The following is a 16208-nucleotide window of genomic DNA, read 5'->3' on the forward strand; positions in this document are numbered from 1 at the left end:
ACTTCAGATGTTATTCCAGTTAGAAAACAGTGATGATGCATGTTTCAAAATCAACATATTGATAAAATTAATCTGTGGTATTTACGTTGTTACAGTTCTTTAATGTTGAAAGGTGTTGAGCCACAAAGTACCTGTGAGTTGGAGGTGGATGCAGTAGCTGCTGACATCTTAAATCAACTGGATATTGAAGGTGAAGTGTTAATAACTTTCCATGTAAAATGTTTTAGGACGGGAACTATATTGTCGTCATCTTTTAAGGCTCAGCTTAGTTAAGCCACAGTCCAGATTTACAGTGTTAGTGAATTGGTGATGTTGCAAATGTATGAAGTTTTAAAAAAAAGAAAATAAAAATTGCATGAACTCTGAAAGAAAACAGGTTATAAGAATAACCTATTGTCAGAGCAATAGCAAGAGATTTTTGTTAATGCATAATAGAAGGTTTCAGACCTGTAAGGACAGTAAGTGAAATGTCAACATGAAGTATGCATGTGTGTGTGCATCTATACATACACACACATACTTGGTGAGAAGACCAGCAAAAGCCAAAGATCTAGATAATAAATAGGAGATTCAGAAAAAAGGTAAAGTTACACCTTAACTTTTACATAACACTGAATCCTAGATTAAGGCAAGGATTGCAATTAAAAAAGTGAGTCAGAATCTAATTTGGGGGGAAGAATGCTTTGTCCCATTGACAGACTTCCCTTCATGTATTTTTGCATATTTCAGCCCAGATTGGCAGAAACCCTGGTTTGCAAGCTATATGGGAAGATGAAAAGCAGCGACGGAGACAGAAATGTGAATCTTCCCAGATTAAACCACCTGAGTCACAAGGTAAAAGAAAACAAAACCAAAAAAAAACCAAAAAAAAACCCAACCCTGTGCAGCTGTTTATCGATAACTTTGAATGAGAAGCAAGCAGCAGCAGGTAGAATTTAAATTGGTCTATCAAGTTTGAGGGCTTTTTAGATGTACTGTTTTTTCAATTCCAAGCTTACCGATTGTCCAGTATTCCAATCTTAAAAGCAAGATACATAACCTTGCCTAAAACCGCCATGATTCAGATAGCTGCAAGGCATTCTAGGCAGAATGAATGAATGATAATGACAGTTAAGATTGCATACTTTGTTATGGAAAACGTTTAAATGTTTAAATACTGGCAAAATTAAATCTCTTACCCTGAAACTTTCCATGGTAGTTTATATACAAGGGCAGTTCCTTTGAATTTCTGTGGAGTTATAGCTAAGGTGATGTTAGATGAAAATTCTGAAAGGATGGACAAATCCCTGTATTTTTATGTAAAATTCGTTGCACGGGGAAGACTGTGCTCTGCAAATTAATTGCATAATGAACAGACCTATTCTCTGCAGAACCTAGATCATGTTTCTTTTAAAATATGAATTATATTTAGCAAGTAAGCCAGAGGATCGCAAGAAGGAAAGAGGGCAAGTTCCTGACTAAGGCAGACCGCTTTCTGACTGTCTCTTCCCTGAGTTTCTGTGTAATAATATTCAGGCTGCATAAACCAGACTTTTCAAACTTGTTCACTGATTGTTCTTTTCCTGGATGCTCACCTTGGTGTAATTGCATCATGATTTGTAAATGCTGTTGATACTCACAGTTGCAAATGAGATCAATGAGAGTATGTGAAGTATTTTAAAGTGTTTAAATACACTTGAAAAATCAGCCCTCAAATTTGACACTTAAAATTAGCAGACACTTCAACTTTGAACCATTTCCTAATACAATTAGTAATTTTAGCTCTTCTCTGTGTTCAGAGGTCAAAGTTAAACTGAATAACAAATATTTTTCAAATTTTAAAGACCGTGGATTTGTACCAGCAACAGAGAGTGAAAAATTTTTTCAGAAGAGACTTAAAGAAATCCTCAAGCAAAATGACTTCTCTGTGTAAGTGTTTAGCCATTTGCCATAAAGTATAATATTCTATGCAAACCTTAAATATGCATTTAAAAATTGGTTTTCAATTAACTAGAACGTTGTCAGGATCAGTGGACTACAGTAATGGATCGGAGGAGTTCTCTGCTGAGCTAACACTACATTCTGAGGTACTTTCTCCTGAAGCCTTTCAGTGTACGCCAGCTAATATGGTAGAAGTGCATAAAGATAAAAAGATAAACAAAGGTGAGTATTTTTAATAGCATAATTGTTTAGGCATAAATTTCTGTCATGCTTTGGCTGTTTATACTATTAGCAGAAGTAAGCCAAGGAAGATCTGATTGTCAGTTATGAAAAAATTAAGAGTAGTTTTGCTTTTATTTTCACCATTGTTAGAGTAAGCCTTTTTAAAATTGCAATAGCAAATAATAAAACATACTTGACTAGTAAAATCCATTTTAAAGTGGATTGCTTTCATAATGTATTGATGTCTGTGACTCTTTGAAGTTTTATCCTTTCTCTTTTTGTTTTTCTCTTAAAGATTCCAATAGGTTGCATACTGATAAAGAGGAGGAAGCCGTTATTAATGAAGAAGCAATTTTAAACATTGTGGAGAATAGTCAGAGCTTTCAGCCTTTGTCTCAAAGACTGAGTCAGACTGCAGTTTTTAGTGAGTAAGACTGGAATGTCTTTTCTTCCAAGCTATTTTATTGTTCCACAGTCTTTGTTGTGTTCACTTACGTTACCAGTCGTGAAAATTAAGTAGTTTACCTCAGGAAGCTTGTCAAGCAGACTGAGAATTCCCAGACACATACCCTACCACCACCCACAAAAAACCAGCTTATATTTTCTAAAAATGTCGACAGGACAGTGTATTTGTACTGAGAGAATGACTATCCCCCAGTATCTCCAGACAGCTGAGCTTCTAAAGGTAGCCCATGAGCATGTTTTCCACTATAATGTAAGAAAGCTGCAGTAACTGCAAGAATATCATGGATAGATGGTCAAAATCCCCTTTATTTTTATAGCTTTAGTCTTCTAACCCTAGGAGCATAAGGAAGATCAATACCCATAAGAGATTGCATTGAGCTGATCTGGCAAGAAAACAGGCTTAGTAGTGGAGCGAGAAGGTTGTGCTGAGAGGATGAGAAGTGGCTAAAATAATGTATAGGGTGCATCTTATGACTAGGCATTTGAATTGCTCTACCAAATATGAGTATTTGAAATGGAATGGTTTTTCCAGTGTCTAGGGAATCAAATGGAGATTTTATGACTTTTTCTTTCTTTTTTTGTCATCTTTTTTCCTCCTTTTCTTATCATGGGGCAACTAATTGCTGGTGTCTTGTGTGACCATGAGTAACAGGCTGCATCTTTGGGTCTCTTATGCTCTTTCACAACATGGACTAGTCTTTACTATGCCTTTGCAGAGTCATAGGGTCACAGGGGCTGTGAAGTGCACTACTTCTACTGGTGCTGTGAAGTACACAACAAGGTTTATATTAATAGGAAGTAAGGGTTGGAGTTTAATGATGGACCTCATGAAGGGCAAAAGAGCCAAGAACAAAAAGAATAATTGAAAGGGGGTTAATTCAGAACTCTGGCAAAGGGGATGGTTTCCATTCTAAACGGTTGCATGGTGTCTTGTGAAGCCTTTGTAAAATATGGAAAATGCCTTCCTCACCAATATTGAGACTTATTTTATATGATTCTCATGATCATTGTAAATCATATGATATTTCCTGAGGAAGGAAAGTAGAGATTGTAGTTCTTCAGACAGAGGAGGAGAGAAGTAACAAAGATGCCTATTAGACTGGAGATCATAAATTGGTTATGAGGTCAGATGGAAGGTAAACAGGAGGAGAGTAAGAAAAAAATTGTGACTTGGAAGGATGTTTAAGAAATAAAAATAAAGAATGAGAAGGCAAGTGCATGAGTTAGTGTAAGCTTGGGTCAAATAAAGGAAAATAAAAAATAAAATCTAGGGGAGGAGTGAAATCAGATAAGCTTTCAGTGTTTAGAGGAAGGTAGGAAGAGAATAGGTTATAGTGAAAAGTGAGATGAAGTTAAGCATTATAGGAAAGGACAGAAGGAAAGATGACTAGTTGGTCTTAATCAGCATCAACTTTTATGACATGCAGTGACTGAAAGTCTTCCAAGTGATGCAGAGAAGCGCCCAATGAAGTTAGTGCAGCCATTGAAATGGTGAGAGCAAGAAAAGGCAGTGATGGTTCAGAAGCTGGCACTCACACTGAAACAGAAGTGGAGACTGAGGCTTTACTGAATGTGAGGAGGTAATAGGAGGGTGGAGAGAGAGAGAGAGAAGTGCTTCCCCTAAATCTACTACAATTAGAAGAGGAGGGCAGAAATTAAAAAAGAAGGTTGTCAAGAGCTAGAAAAGGTAACAAATCATAAAACTTAAAAAAATAAGACATAAGAAAAGCTTTGTTTCTGTAGCCTGCCTTGCTTTAGACAATAATAAACTAGTAGATTTTAAAATGTTGAGGGGATTTTTGGTTTTGTTTTGGTTTTGTTTTTTACTGGTAGACTATATCTAGTCATTTACAAGTAGAACAAAATATAGATTCTACTTGTATGGGCTTTTTCTGCAGTGGACAGTTGTGCTGATGAGGCCATGATTGATCTGTTGGCTGGACTGGAGAATGATGGATATCAGATGGGACATCACAAAACACTCTCTCATCATTGTTCTCTTGGAAGCTGTCGAAATTCTCAGAACAGTGATGATGAAGAAAATGAGCCACAATGCGAGAAAGAAGAAATGGAACTTAGCTTGTTAATGTCCCAAAGGTGGGACAGTAGCATTGAAGAGCCTGGGCCAAAAAGAAGGTATATATGTGATTTTATTTTCTTAATATGTTCTTTTCTGCCAGATCCTTCCTTCCTCCCTTCCGCCTTGTTTGCAAGTGTGCGATGAACCCAGTGAGCTGTAGAGAGGTCTCTGTTTACAGCATTGGAAAAATATATGCAGCACTTGGGATAGGATGCAGTTGTTCAGGTGATGTTGTGAATCGTCAGTTTTATGTGGAAGTTTAAAGATTAAATGTTTAGGTTTGGCTAGACCTAAGCTTCTAGTTGGCCATTTGAGGAAAAATTGAGTAGTTTTTCTGTCCTAGAGATCCAAATGCAAAAAACTGTAGTTGTAACCTCCTTTTAAGGTCACACCTTGCATGTAGTACAGATGTTAAGATGTATCTTGTACATCTCATGTGCCTGTAACTTTTACGGAAGTGAATATTTAAGAAGTATTCTTATGAAGGCTGACCCAGAAAGCCTAAGAAAAACACCCATTTGTTTCCATGCTCAAAGCTTAAATCAAAACATGAATGTTGCTCACTCTGCTGGACTGCTAAAGGTCAGTAGCTTGAATATTTTTAAGACCAAGATTCTTGGAACACCTTCTCAGGTTGTAATGACCTTTTGTACAGTCTGCACTGACAGGCGTTGAAAGAAGCTATATCCAGTTTCTGTTCACCTCTGCTTTGGGCAGACCTTCTGGTATTTATAATTCTGTTTGAAAGATGAGAGACTTCACAGACACAACATTTTGATATTTGGGTTTTTTTACATCAGAAATCATAATTATACTATGATTCAGAGAGCAAGAGAGGGATAAAAATATTTAATCTTTTCTTTCCTGAAGGCATACAGAAAAGTTCTAACAGAATCAGAAGTTAGATCATTAGTGTCCTAGTTCTAGAGATAATTCATCTCTAAAGCTACTTTTCCTATCTGACCTTTGATTTTCTTTTCTTTTTTTTCCCCCTCACAGTAGTCTGAAAAGTTGGAATTTTCCTATAAAACACTTAATGTTAATCTTCAGTTTAGTGGTAGTTTCTGTGTAAAACCAGCCTATACCTTGCAGAATTTATTAGCTCAGGCACTTCTCTGTATGGGCATGACTGTACAACTTCTGGAGTCAGGTAGGATCCTGAAGCAATTAACTGCTTTTATGCAATAAAGAATCCTATTTAAAAACTCATCAGACTCGATGAGATGGCTCACGCTCATATCTGCCTACATCTTAATCCCAGACAGAAAGCACTAGGGAGAAGGTACACACTGGGTGCCTCCACAGGGAGTCAACTCCTGTTCAGAGGGAATTACAAGCTGTGTTTCAGTATGATCTCTGCAGAATTTGGATTGTCTTCACAACAGAGCATGGGTATCTCTGCCCCCTGCATGATTCTGCTCATGCATAGAGAGCCAGTTTGAGTCTGACAATGGATCCAACCTTATTCTGCTCAGACTCGTTCTGTCTGTACTTTTTCCTAACTCATCCTACTGTATCCATACTATCACTTTTCTGTTATTGGATATTCACCAATCTTACATTATCTCAGAAAATATATTGAGATAATGAGTAACAACAACACCCTACTGACTGAATTAAATGGCTTGTGTTTGATTTGTGCTGAACTGGAGAAGAAAGCCTGCTGAGACCTGGACTGGTTTATCATACTGTGTTACACAAATTTTCCAGGAATCTAAACTGATGAGCTTGAATGCAGAGAGATCCAAGTTATTATCTGCAGAAGTTGTCTCCAGCTTGACTGGCCTTACTAAAGTCGACAAAGATTTGCGTCATGCGCAGGATTATAGCATAATTCAGGTTGGAAGAAACATCTAAATGCTATGTAGGCCAGTGCCCTGGTCAAAGCAACTTTGGGTCGATCCAGTTGCTCAGGGCCTTGTCTGGTCAAGGTTGGAGTATCTCCAAAGATGGAGATTGCACAGCCTATGTGGGCAACATGTTCCAGTGTTTGAACATCCTTGTAACGAAGAATGTTTTCCTTGTACACAACATTCCCTGAGGCAGCCCTGTGCTTATTGCCCTTTTCATATCACCGTGCACCTCTGAATCTGGTTTCATCATCTTTATACCCACTTATTGGTTACATGACAAGTGCAAGAGCAAGCATCTCCTCGTAGTTTTTTCTCAAGACTGAATAAATCCTTTTCCCTTAGCCTTTCCTTATGCATCATGTGCTCCAGCCCCCAGTCACCCTGATGCTCCTCAGCTGGATTTGATCCAGTGTTAGCAACAGCAACTTCAGAATGTTCAAGGAGGGATGGAAACAAACATCATTTTGATGATTGTGCTTTAGTTAAGCCTGATGAGAGAGAATTGTTATAATATAGTAAAGATCCCTTAAAAAAAAAAAGCAAACATCTGTTTGCTAAAAGCTAAACTAAAATAATTTTGCATGGTTGGTTTAGTCTTCAAATATCAAGCACTTTCAAGCAATTAAATTAAATTTCAGTAAATTGAAATAAAATTAGGCATCTACATGCCTTCTCTAACTTCTTAAGCTAGTGAATCCTGCTAGTTTTGTCTGAAGTTTTTAAATGGTTGGCTGCCACTGTTGCCTCTTAAAATAGTAACATTGAATAATATTTTAAGTTTCTCAGTGAGAAATGTAACAATTTTTTGTTTGTTTCCCTTTGCTTCCCCAAATTGCACAACCACATAGCACCGCTCCCCTTTGATTTTGAGGTTCCCTGTGGTTATTGGTATTTTCTAAGAGAAGTATTGTGCATTAATTAGTTCTTTCATTTTCTCTAGGTCAGCTGGCAAAAATACACATCGAAGTTCAACAGAAGAGGATTCATCTTCAGAGGAAGAAATGGAGTGGAGTGGTAACAATATGCTCCTAACTAATCTCTCTATACCTCAGTTAGATGGGACTGCAGATGAAAATGGTGGTAAGTAAACAGAAAAACAGCTTTAGAAGTTGAATTATTTCCTGGGTCATAGTTCGTTTCCAGATCAATTTGCTAATTCTCAAAAGTGCTAACCGTTTTAAATTCTTGTTTCAAATGGAAGGAGGTGCTCTCAATGGATTGCAGAGGTAGACCCTTAACATCTTCCTTATAAGCCAACAATATTTTAATCTCAATGTCCTCAACGAATTACCAGAATCTGTTTTTCCTATTGTATTAATGATCAAAAAAAGGACATTGTTTTATTAGTTGTATGGAAAAGATAGTTACCTTGTTGCAAGGGGTATTTTTCTGTTACTATTTGTTATGCAAATATGGTGTCAAAATTAATAATTCTGTAGGATCATTTATCCTGCTAGGATTTCATTGTAAATAGTCAATGTATTATTGTGTGAATTTAGATGGTTCTTTGCTTTGCAAGTATTTGCCACACACACTAAAATACAGTGAGCCTATGTTTCATTCAGCAGATTGCATGTTCATGTTTTGGGATTGCATAAGTTAAAAATATGCAATGACAAATCTGATGCAGAAGAAACTGCCTTTAAAAATCTATAAAAAAATTAAATTAATCTGTAGAGATATCTCTTGCCATGTCTTTATCACCTGCTGTCTTTGATCAAATAACCTTAGTTAATACAATGCACACTTTGAGGTTACGCAAATACAGAAATATTATTTTTTGTTTCATTAGACAATCTGTATATTTTCACATGTATAAAATTCTGTTGAGCAAAACAATGTAAAATGTATGGATCTTGTGGGGAAAAATATATATCTGTATCTAGGCTTTTCTTATGATTAGGTTCACTTTTCTTCGTGGTCTAATCAACAGTAATTGTTGTTCTTTGTTTAGAAATGTTGTATTAGTCATACTTCATTGCCTTTGAAATTTGTGGCTAACATAATTTTGTACAGAAGCTTCTTTCTTAATCCATAGTACAAACTGGTTAATGTAAATCTTGTTTGTGCTCATGTGTGTACCTAATTTACTATTTATTGCATTTGCTCTTCGGGACAGAAATGTAATCCTTTACAAAATTTCTGTATTGGTTTGTGTCTCTTGAAGCTATTGGACAAAAATAACAAACATCATATATTAGTATATAGAATACATGTGTCTTAATGTATCTGTTAGCAATTCTGTGGTAGAGAAAGTGAGCCATGTGATCTTGTTGCATAGACAACCACAGCTATTCTTTTGTGTTCACTGTTTAAAGCATAGTTTGCTTTTTCCTTTGCTTTTATAGGTATAATGGTAGGGTTAATACGTGACTTGATGTACTACTAATATGATTTGGTTTTGCAAAATATACAATTGTCTTTTCCCTATTTGCAATACTTTGTAATTTAATGTAAAAAGGGATGCTTCTGGCTGATGAGACTGTATCTTAAATTGTTTAAATTTTAGAATATTTTAAGTATATGAAATATCATGTGCAGAAGAATGTCAGCTTAGAATGAGTTTATTACTATGAACTTTTACATCAACTTCTTATAATGGGAGATACAGTAAATTCAAAACAGATCTCAGTCCAGTTCCTCTGAATTAGAAAATGCTTATCCACACATGAACCTGTGTCCATAACATCTGGCTGACTGACAAGTACTTTTGCAATTTTTGTATCTGAATAGTCAGGTATCTTCCAAGTGTTTGTTGACACTTCACTAAACTCCCATTTTCTTGGTTTTCAGTTAATCATCCTCATTCTTTGTGTGGACTCCTACCCTCAAAGAATCATAGGCAGCATCTCCCACCTGTGTTTCACAGCTCAGGGACACCGTGTATACATTAGAAAATGCTGTTAGAAACGGATTGAGACTTCCTTTTCTTTTTCTCACCTGGCAACAAATAAATTGCTAAACTGAAGGCAGTAAGAATCTAAAATAATCCCCAAATTGGTTGGGACTTAGAGTAAAGGCCCAAAGGATCCCCCGTCTAGCATGGCAGCGTGCAGCATGTGCTTCCAGGTCATACAGCATGTTTCGGAACTCCTCTCACCCTTCAGCGTTGCAGCGGAAGATGTGGACACATGAGCAAAATGTTGTGTGCCAGGAGCTCTGTGGTAACTGCCTCTTTGCAGAGGAATAAACTCCTTCAAATTACTTGGTGTTCATTGTGGTTGTGAGCAAGCACACGGTTGCTGCAAACCAGTTGTTAATTTGTTACTTACCACCTGCCTGTCCACACTTACCCTGCAGTAAATGTGGTGTGAGTGTCAGTGGAAGAGAGAAACAGTCCCAGGTATCATGTGATAAGTCTGTACAGGACAGTTACCACAACACACGCTGGTCACAGATCTGCGTGGGAACATTAATGCATGGATATGAATTCCTGATCTAACTAAATGGTGTGAGCTCCTTGCATAGACACCTGAATGGGTGGCAGATAGCTCTGCTTTACAAAAGTGCAGCAACTACCTATGCTTAGCACAGAAGACGGTTAATACAATGCCTTTACCATGTTGTAAGATAGTACTTTAGCTTTCTGTGCAATGACTTTTCTGTATGGGGAAATTCATCCAAATTCTTTGTTTTTCAGACCACTGAGTATGCATACTTTGGGATACAAGCTTTTCTAGAAATCAGTCTGTTTGTATTTTGTTATCTGAAAGTGATTTTTAGAAGCCTTCTTTCAGAAAATGAACATGAAATCTTTGGCAATTGTATGCAAGTGTACCATTTAGGAGTAACTGACAGAATGGCTGAGACAAATACACTGACAACATGATTTTGATAAAGCAACTCATGTACTCAGGGTCTGTAGTTGTCATGATCATAAATGCAATGTGATTTAGAAGAGGTTTGTTTCTTCTTTAGGTGGGAGGGCTTTCAGGAAAATATCATTAAAATGGTTAGTGCCTTAGGTTATTTTTTTTTTACAGGAAAACTAGAGTAAAATTGCTTGTCTTCCATTTCAGACAATCCTTTGAATAATGAAAGTTCTCGAACTCACTCCTCCGTCATTGCAACAAGCAAAATGTCTGTAAAGACCTCAATCTTTCACAAAGATGCTGCTACGCTAGAACCCCCATCTTCTGCTAAAATTACTTTTCAGTGTAAACACACAAGTGCCCTTTCTAACCACGTTTTGAATAATGAAGATTTAGTAGAAGACCTCTCGCAACCAAACACAGAAACAAGACCTGAACTTTCAGTCCATTCTCTTACAAAAGAAAGCACTTACTCAGCAAAGTACCCAGCTCCATTCAGCAATAGTACCCATGCAGAAAACTCTCACAAAGAGAGTAACAAGAAAGATACTCTCCCAGTTCCTTCATGTGAAAATAGTATTTTTGAGTACGAAGATGATATTTCACCAGTGAGCAGACAGATACCTAGTAGGAAGTATACTAGCATCAGGAAGGCTGAAAAGGACGTCTCTTTTATGCATGTGGGCCGCCACATTGGTGACAGCATGTTGAATAAAAACTTATATAACTTTTCTGATTTGAGCCACTCCAAAGGTAAAATGTCCTCTGAAGTGAGTGAAAAATCCAGCAGTGCAAGTATAAATAGTTTTTTTCCAGCAACAGTTTCAGAAAATTGTGAGTTGGTGTCTTGTTCAGGAGGCAGTCGAACTGTGGTACATTCACTTGAAAATAACACTGATGAAGGTGGCCTTAATAAGCTTAAAATTAGGTATGAAGAATTTCAGGAGCATAAGGCAGAAAAGCCAAGCCTCAGTCAACAAGCAGCGCATTACATGTTCTTTCCTAGTGTTGTTCTTTCTAATTGTCTTAGTCGACCACAGAAGTTAGCTCCTGTGACATATAAATTACAGCAAGGCAACAAACAGTCCAGGTTGAAGCTCAATAAAAAGAAACATAGTTTTATCAATCATCAAGAGCCTCCACGTGTAAATGATGTTGCATCAGTGAAGGAAAGCTGCTATACACAAGGTGATGCTTGTAGTAACATTCCTGATAAGGATAGTGCTTTACCTAGTGACTTAGTTCAAGTTCCTCTTGAGGCTTGTGAAAACAAAATGCCTACAAGTACTGCTAATTATACTGACTGCCAGTTTGCAGATGGATCTCTTGAAACGGAGCAGTCATTTGGATTATGTGGGAATAAATACACGCTCCGAACGAAACGGAAGGTAAATTATGAGACTGAAGACAGTGAATCAAGCTTTGTCGCACACAACTCAAAAATTAATCTACCTCAACCAACAGAAAGTGTTGAAAGTATGGATGGGTCTCAGAAGTCTCGAAAGCGTAGAAAACTGTCTAAAAAATTGCCACCTGTTATTATTAAGTATATTATCATCAATAGATTTAGAGGGAGAAAAAATATGCTTGTTAAACTAGGGAAAGTAGATTCTAGTGAGGAAAGAGTAGTACTCACAGAGGAAAAGATGAACTTATATAAAAAGCTTGCACCTTTAAAGGACTTTTGGCCAAAAGTTCCTGACTCTCCTGCAACCAAATATCCTATTTATCCACTAACACCAAAGAAAAGTCACAAAAGGAAAGCAAAACATAAGTCAACCAAGAAAAAAGCTGGAAAACCACAAAAAACAGGTAGTAAAAACATTAAAAGAACTTTATCTTTCAGAAAAAGGACTCATACAATTCTTTCTCCTCCCTCACCATCCTATAATGCTGAAGCTGAAGACTGTGACTATAACTATAGTGATGTTATGTCTAAGTTAGGTTTTCTTTCTGAGAGAAGCACAAGCCCAGTAAACACATCTCCACCTCGCTGCTGGTCTCCCACTGATCCAAAAGCCGAAGAAATTTTGACCAACCTGGACAGAGAAGCTTTATTTAGTAGGGGGCCCAGTATGTACAACAGCAAGACTGTTAATTCTAGTGTAGGAAAAAATAGTCGAGCAAAAACTCAGGTTAAGAAATGTAAAAAGAAATTTGTTAGCCCCACTGTATCTACTAAGAAAAAGAAAAAGATTAATCAGGCTGATAAAACAGCAGATGATGGAAAGAAGAAACCTAGAACAAAACAAAGACAAAAAACAGCTGAAAAGACATCCTCAAGAAAGCGCATTGTATTAAAAGATGAAAAAGGAAATACTCGCTCTACTGCAGAATTGAAATTTATGCTGAAACGTCAAGATCTGCCCAAGATTTCTTACAGCTCCGTCAACTCACAACCACTTCATAACCGGAAAGACAGTCCTCTTCCTGGCTATTCAGCAGGATATCTACCGTCAGCACAGGTCCCTGCAGCAGCTGATGCACAAGGTCATTCATCAGACTGTTTTCATTCATTGATGGAAGTTGATAAGCCTGTAGATGCACAGGGTTTACCTGCTCCACGAGAAGACCCTCATGCATCTTTTCCATCTACTCCTGTGGCATCTGAAAAGGAAGTACCAAAAATGAGCTCTCAAAGGCCCAGGACTCAAAGTGCTATATTTAGAATGAAGGATTCTGCTCTCATTCAAAACATATTTGATCCATCTAATCACTCAACTCAGGTAACACAGAATGCGCGCATCTCTAAAGATAAGAATTCTGCAAAAGCAGAAGAGATAAAAAATTTGCAAAACAGATATTTACCACCAGCTGCGAAATTAAATGAAGCTCGTGATTCTTTGGACACAGCAAAGATGGATCAGTTACATGCTACTAGCTATTTGCATTGTAAAGACAGTAATCAACAGCAGATTTTTTGTTTACCAGAGGCATCCAAGCATTCTGATCCTTGTTCTTCTATTCTTAAGTCATCTGAGGAAAGCCCTGGGCCACTTCAGTTGCCTAAGAACTGTTTTGTAACGTCTCTGAAGAGTCCAGTGAAACAGTTACACTGGGATCAAAACCAGAGAGGATTTATTTTGGATATGTCACACTTTAAACCTGAAACAGTAAAACAAAGGTCTCTGTCAGAAACAACCGTGCAACCAAAACCCATCTCCCAGTACAAAAACAGGACTATAGTGGCCCCATCAGCATTCAGTGAAGGACAGTCTGGCCTAGCTGTTTTGAAAGAGTTACTCCAAAAGAGACAGCAGAAAGCTCAGAATGCAAATGTTACACAGGAACCATTACCGGCTAAAACACAGCTGAGCAGGAGTATACCGTGTCCTCTTGAACAGAATAAAGCAATCAAAAGGTCACGGTCAGTCGCATCGCCAAGAAAATCTCGTGCTCCCAGGAATACAAAGCCTAAAGAAAAAACACCAAAACTTTCAAAAATGGAGTCTTTAAGCCAGCATATCACTAGTCGCATTGATCACTCTGTGTCTGATGACAGCCCCATTTTTTTTTCAGACCCTGGTTTTGAAAGCTGCTACTCACTTGAAGACAGCTTGTCTCCAGACCACAATTACAACTTTGATATTAATACTATAGGACAAACTGGATTTTGTAGTTTTTATTCTGCAAGCCAGTTTGTCCCAGCAGATCAAAATTTGCCACAGAAATTCTTGAGTGATGCAGTTCAAGATCTTGGTTCTGGACAAACAACAGAAAATGACTTTCTGTGTCATAATGACCAAAAACCTGAGGAAGAAAAGCAGCGTTCGTCAAGCACAAGTAAATGGATAAGGTCTGGTGCCCTGAGCCCTGAGCTTTTTGAGAAAACCTCACTGGACAATAATGAGAACCACTGCCATAGCCAATGGAGGAAAAATGTTCATCCTTCAACTTCTAGATCTAGTTCTATTGATACCTCTTGTACGCAAGAGACTGAGGTCTGTTTAAATGAAAAATTCAAATTGAATAGAAATTCAGTAAATAAAGAGAGATTTCTTAACCTTCCTCAGCCAACCAGCTCAGACTGGATTCAAAGCCACATTAGAAAAGAAACCACTTTTGAACCCTGTCAACCACTTGATTCAGTTAATACCTCTTTTACATCCATATTGTCTTCTCCTGATGGTGAACTTATAGATGCAGCTTCTGAGGATTTAGAATTATATGTTTCAAGAAACAATGAGGCATTAACTCCAACTCCAGATAGTTCACCAAGATCAACCAGTTCTCCCTCACAATCAAAGAATGGAAGTTTTACACCTCGTACTGCTCACATTCTTAAGCCTCTCATGTCCCCACCTAGTCGTGAAGAAATCATGGCAACTTTGCTGGATCATGATCTTGCGGAAACGATTTATCAGGAACCATTTTGCAGCAATCCTTCAGATGCTCCAGAAAAGCCAAGGTACTGTGTGAAATGCATTTCTCTCTACATATGCTTGTGATTATATTAAATTTAATTTATTCCTGTAAACAATTTTATGCTGTTATGTGGCACAGATTCGTGGAAGATCCCATATGATATACATACATTTGAAGCTGAAAATTACTGTACTTCCGGTGCAAATACCCATTTTCATTCATGACGCTTTGGTTTTTTTTATTGCCTGATGTTATTGTAGTAAGTGGGAATGTGCCTGCTTGGTGTGTAAAAGAAAGATGCTTCCCACAGGAGTTACATAGAAAGAAAACTAATTAGCAGGACCCTGCTTATATATCATCTTGAGGACTGCCTGCAGTGCAGTATAGAGCAAGACAATAATTCAAACTATTTTCTTCACAGGGAGATTGGAGGGCGGCTTCTCACAGTGGAAACTAGGCTTCCAAATGACCTGCTTGAGTTTGAGGGAGACTTCTCTTTAGAAGGTCTACGTCTCTGGAAGACTGCATTTTCAGCAATGACAGAAAGTCCTAGACCAGGATCTCCTCCCCGATACGGTCACTCTACTGTTAACAAAAGAGAAAGTAATAGCCATAAAACTAGTGAAGACAAAAAAATAGTCATAATGCCATGCAAGTGTGCTCCAAGCCAACAGCAAGTTCAGATATGGCTTCATGCCAAAGAAGAGTATGAACATTTCAAGAAATTGCCTAAGAATCATCCTGCTGAGCTGGAAAAGGTAGCTGAGAATTTCAGCTCTGCAGTATCATCTGAAGAGAAATCTATAGAAGTAGTAAAAGCAGGTAAAGATTTAAATTTATCTAGCCTGGAAGATGAAAGACCCGTTGTGCCTACAAAGAATTCTCCTGCTTCTGTGGCAGAAACCACAAAAACACAAACCAAGGAAACCTGTGATAAGCCTATAAGCACTATAGAAACTTCTATAAATACTAAAAATGACATAGACTCTAATAAAACTCCATGTGAAAGCAAGACACTTATTCCTTCAACACTAGAACATGATAAGGAGGAGGAGGAGGAAGATTATTATGTCAGTTACAGTTCACCAGATTCTCCAGTACTTCCTCCTTGGCAGCAAGTAGCATCCCCAGATCCCAAGCAGTCCAATTCAGAAGACACAGAGTGGAGAAGTCAGGATGTTGTTTTGTCTTCTGTGGAAGGAAATGATGTAATACCTGTTGGAAGTGCACAAAACTCTCCATCTGCCCAAGAGAACGTTAGGACATCCTTTGACACGTCTCCATTTCCAGCTAATGAAGATCCTGGAAATTCTGAATGTGTTTGCCTGCATAGTACACCCATTGTGCAGAGAAAAAATCAAGATGGAGTACCTGAAGTTCTTGGGTTTACTCCTTTATCCACAGGTAAATCCATTAAGTGATTCTAATGATACGCACAAAACAAAATCTGAATACGATAAGGTATTATATTTCTTTTGACACGATGAGAAA

The 16208-nt window shown here is 37.7% G+C and overlaps 1 protein-coding gene across 4 annotated transcripts in view; it reads left to right on the forward strand.

Moving 5' to 3' along the window:
* The window catches only part of REV3L (REV3 like, DNA directed polymerase zeta catalytic subunit), a 123468-nt gene that overhangs the window by 66818 nt on the left and 40442 nt on the right, over window positions 1-16208 (forward strand). For 2 of the 4 annotated variants that reach the window (XM_054197314.1, XM_054197315.1), the window contains 9 exons: window positions 96-190; window positions 730-834; window positions 1824-1908; window positions 1994-2142; window positions 2438-2566; window positions 4506-4743; window positions 7481-7620; window positions 10560-14760; window positions 15139-16121. In XM_054197314.1, coding sequence (XP_054053289.1) covers window positions 96-190; window positions 730-834; window positions 1824-1908; window positions 1994-2142; window positions 2438-2566; window positions 4506-4743; window positions 7481-7620; window positions 10560-14760; window positions 15139-16121 — 6125 coding nt within the window. The other 2 variants (XM_054197316.1, XM_054197317.1) reach the window with 2 other exon arrangements.

Source organism: Rissa tridactyla, chromosome 3 (assembly GCF_028500815.1).
Source record: "Rissa tridactyla isolate bRisTri1 chromosome 3, bRisTri1.patW.cur.20221130, whole genome shotgun sequence".
In the NCBI taxonomy this organism is placed as follows: Eukaryota; Metazoa; Chordata; class Aves; order Charadriiformes; family Laridae; genus Rissa; species Rissa tridactyla.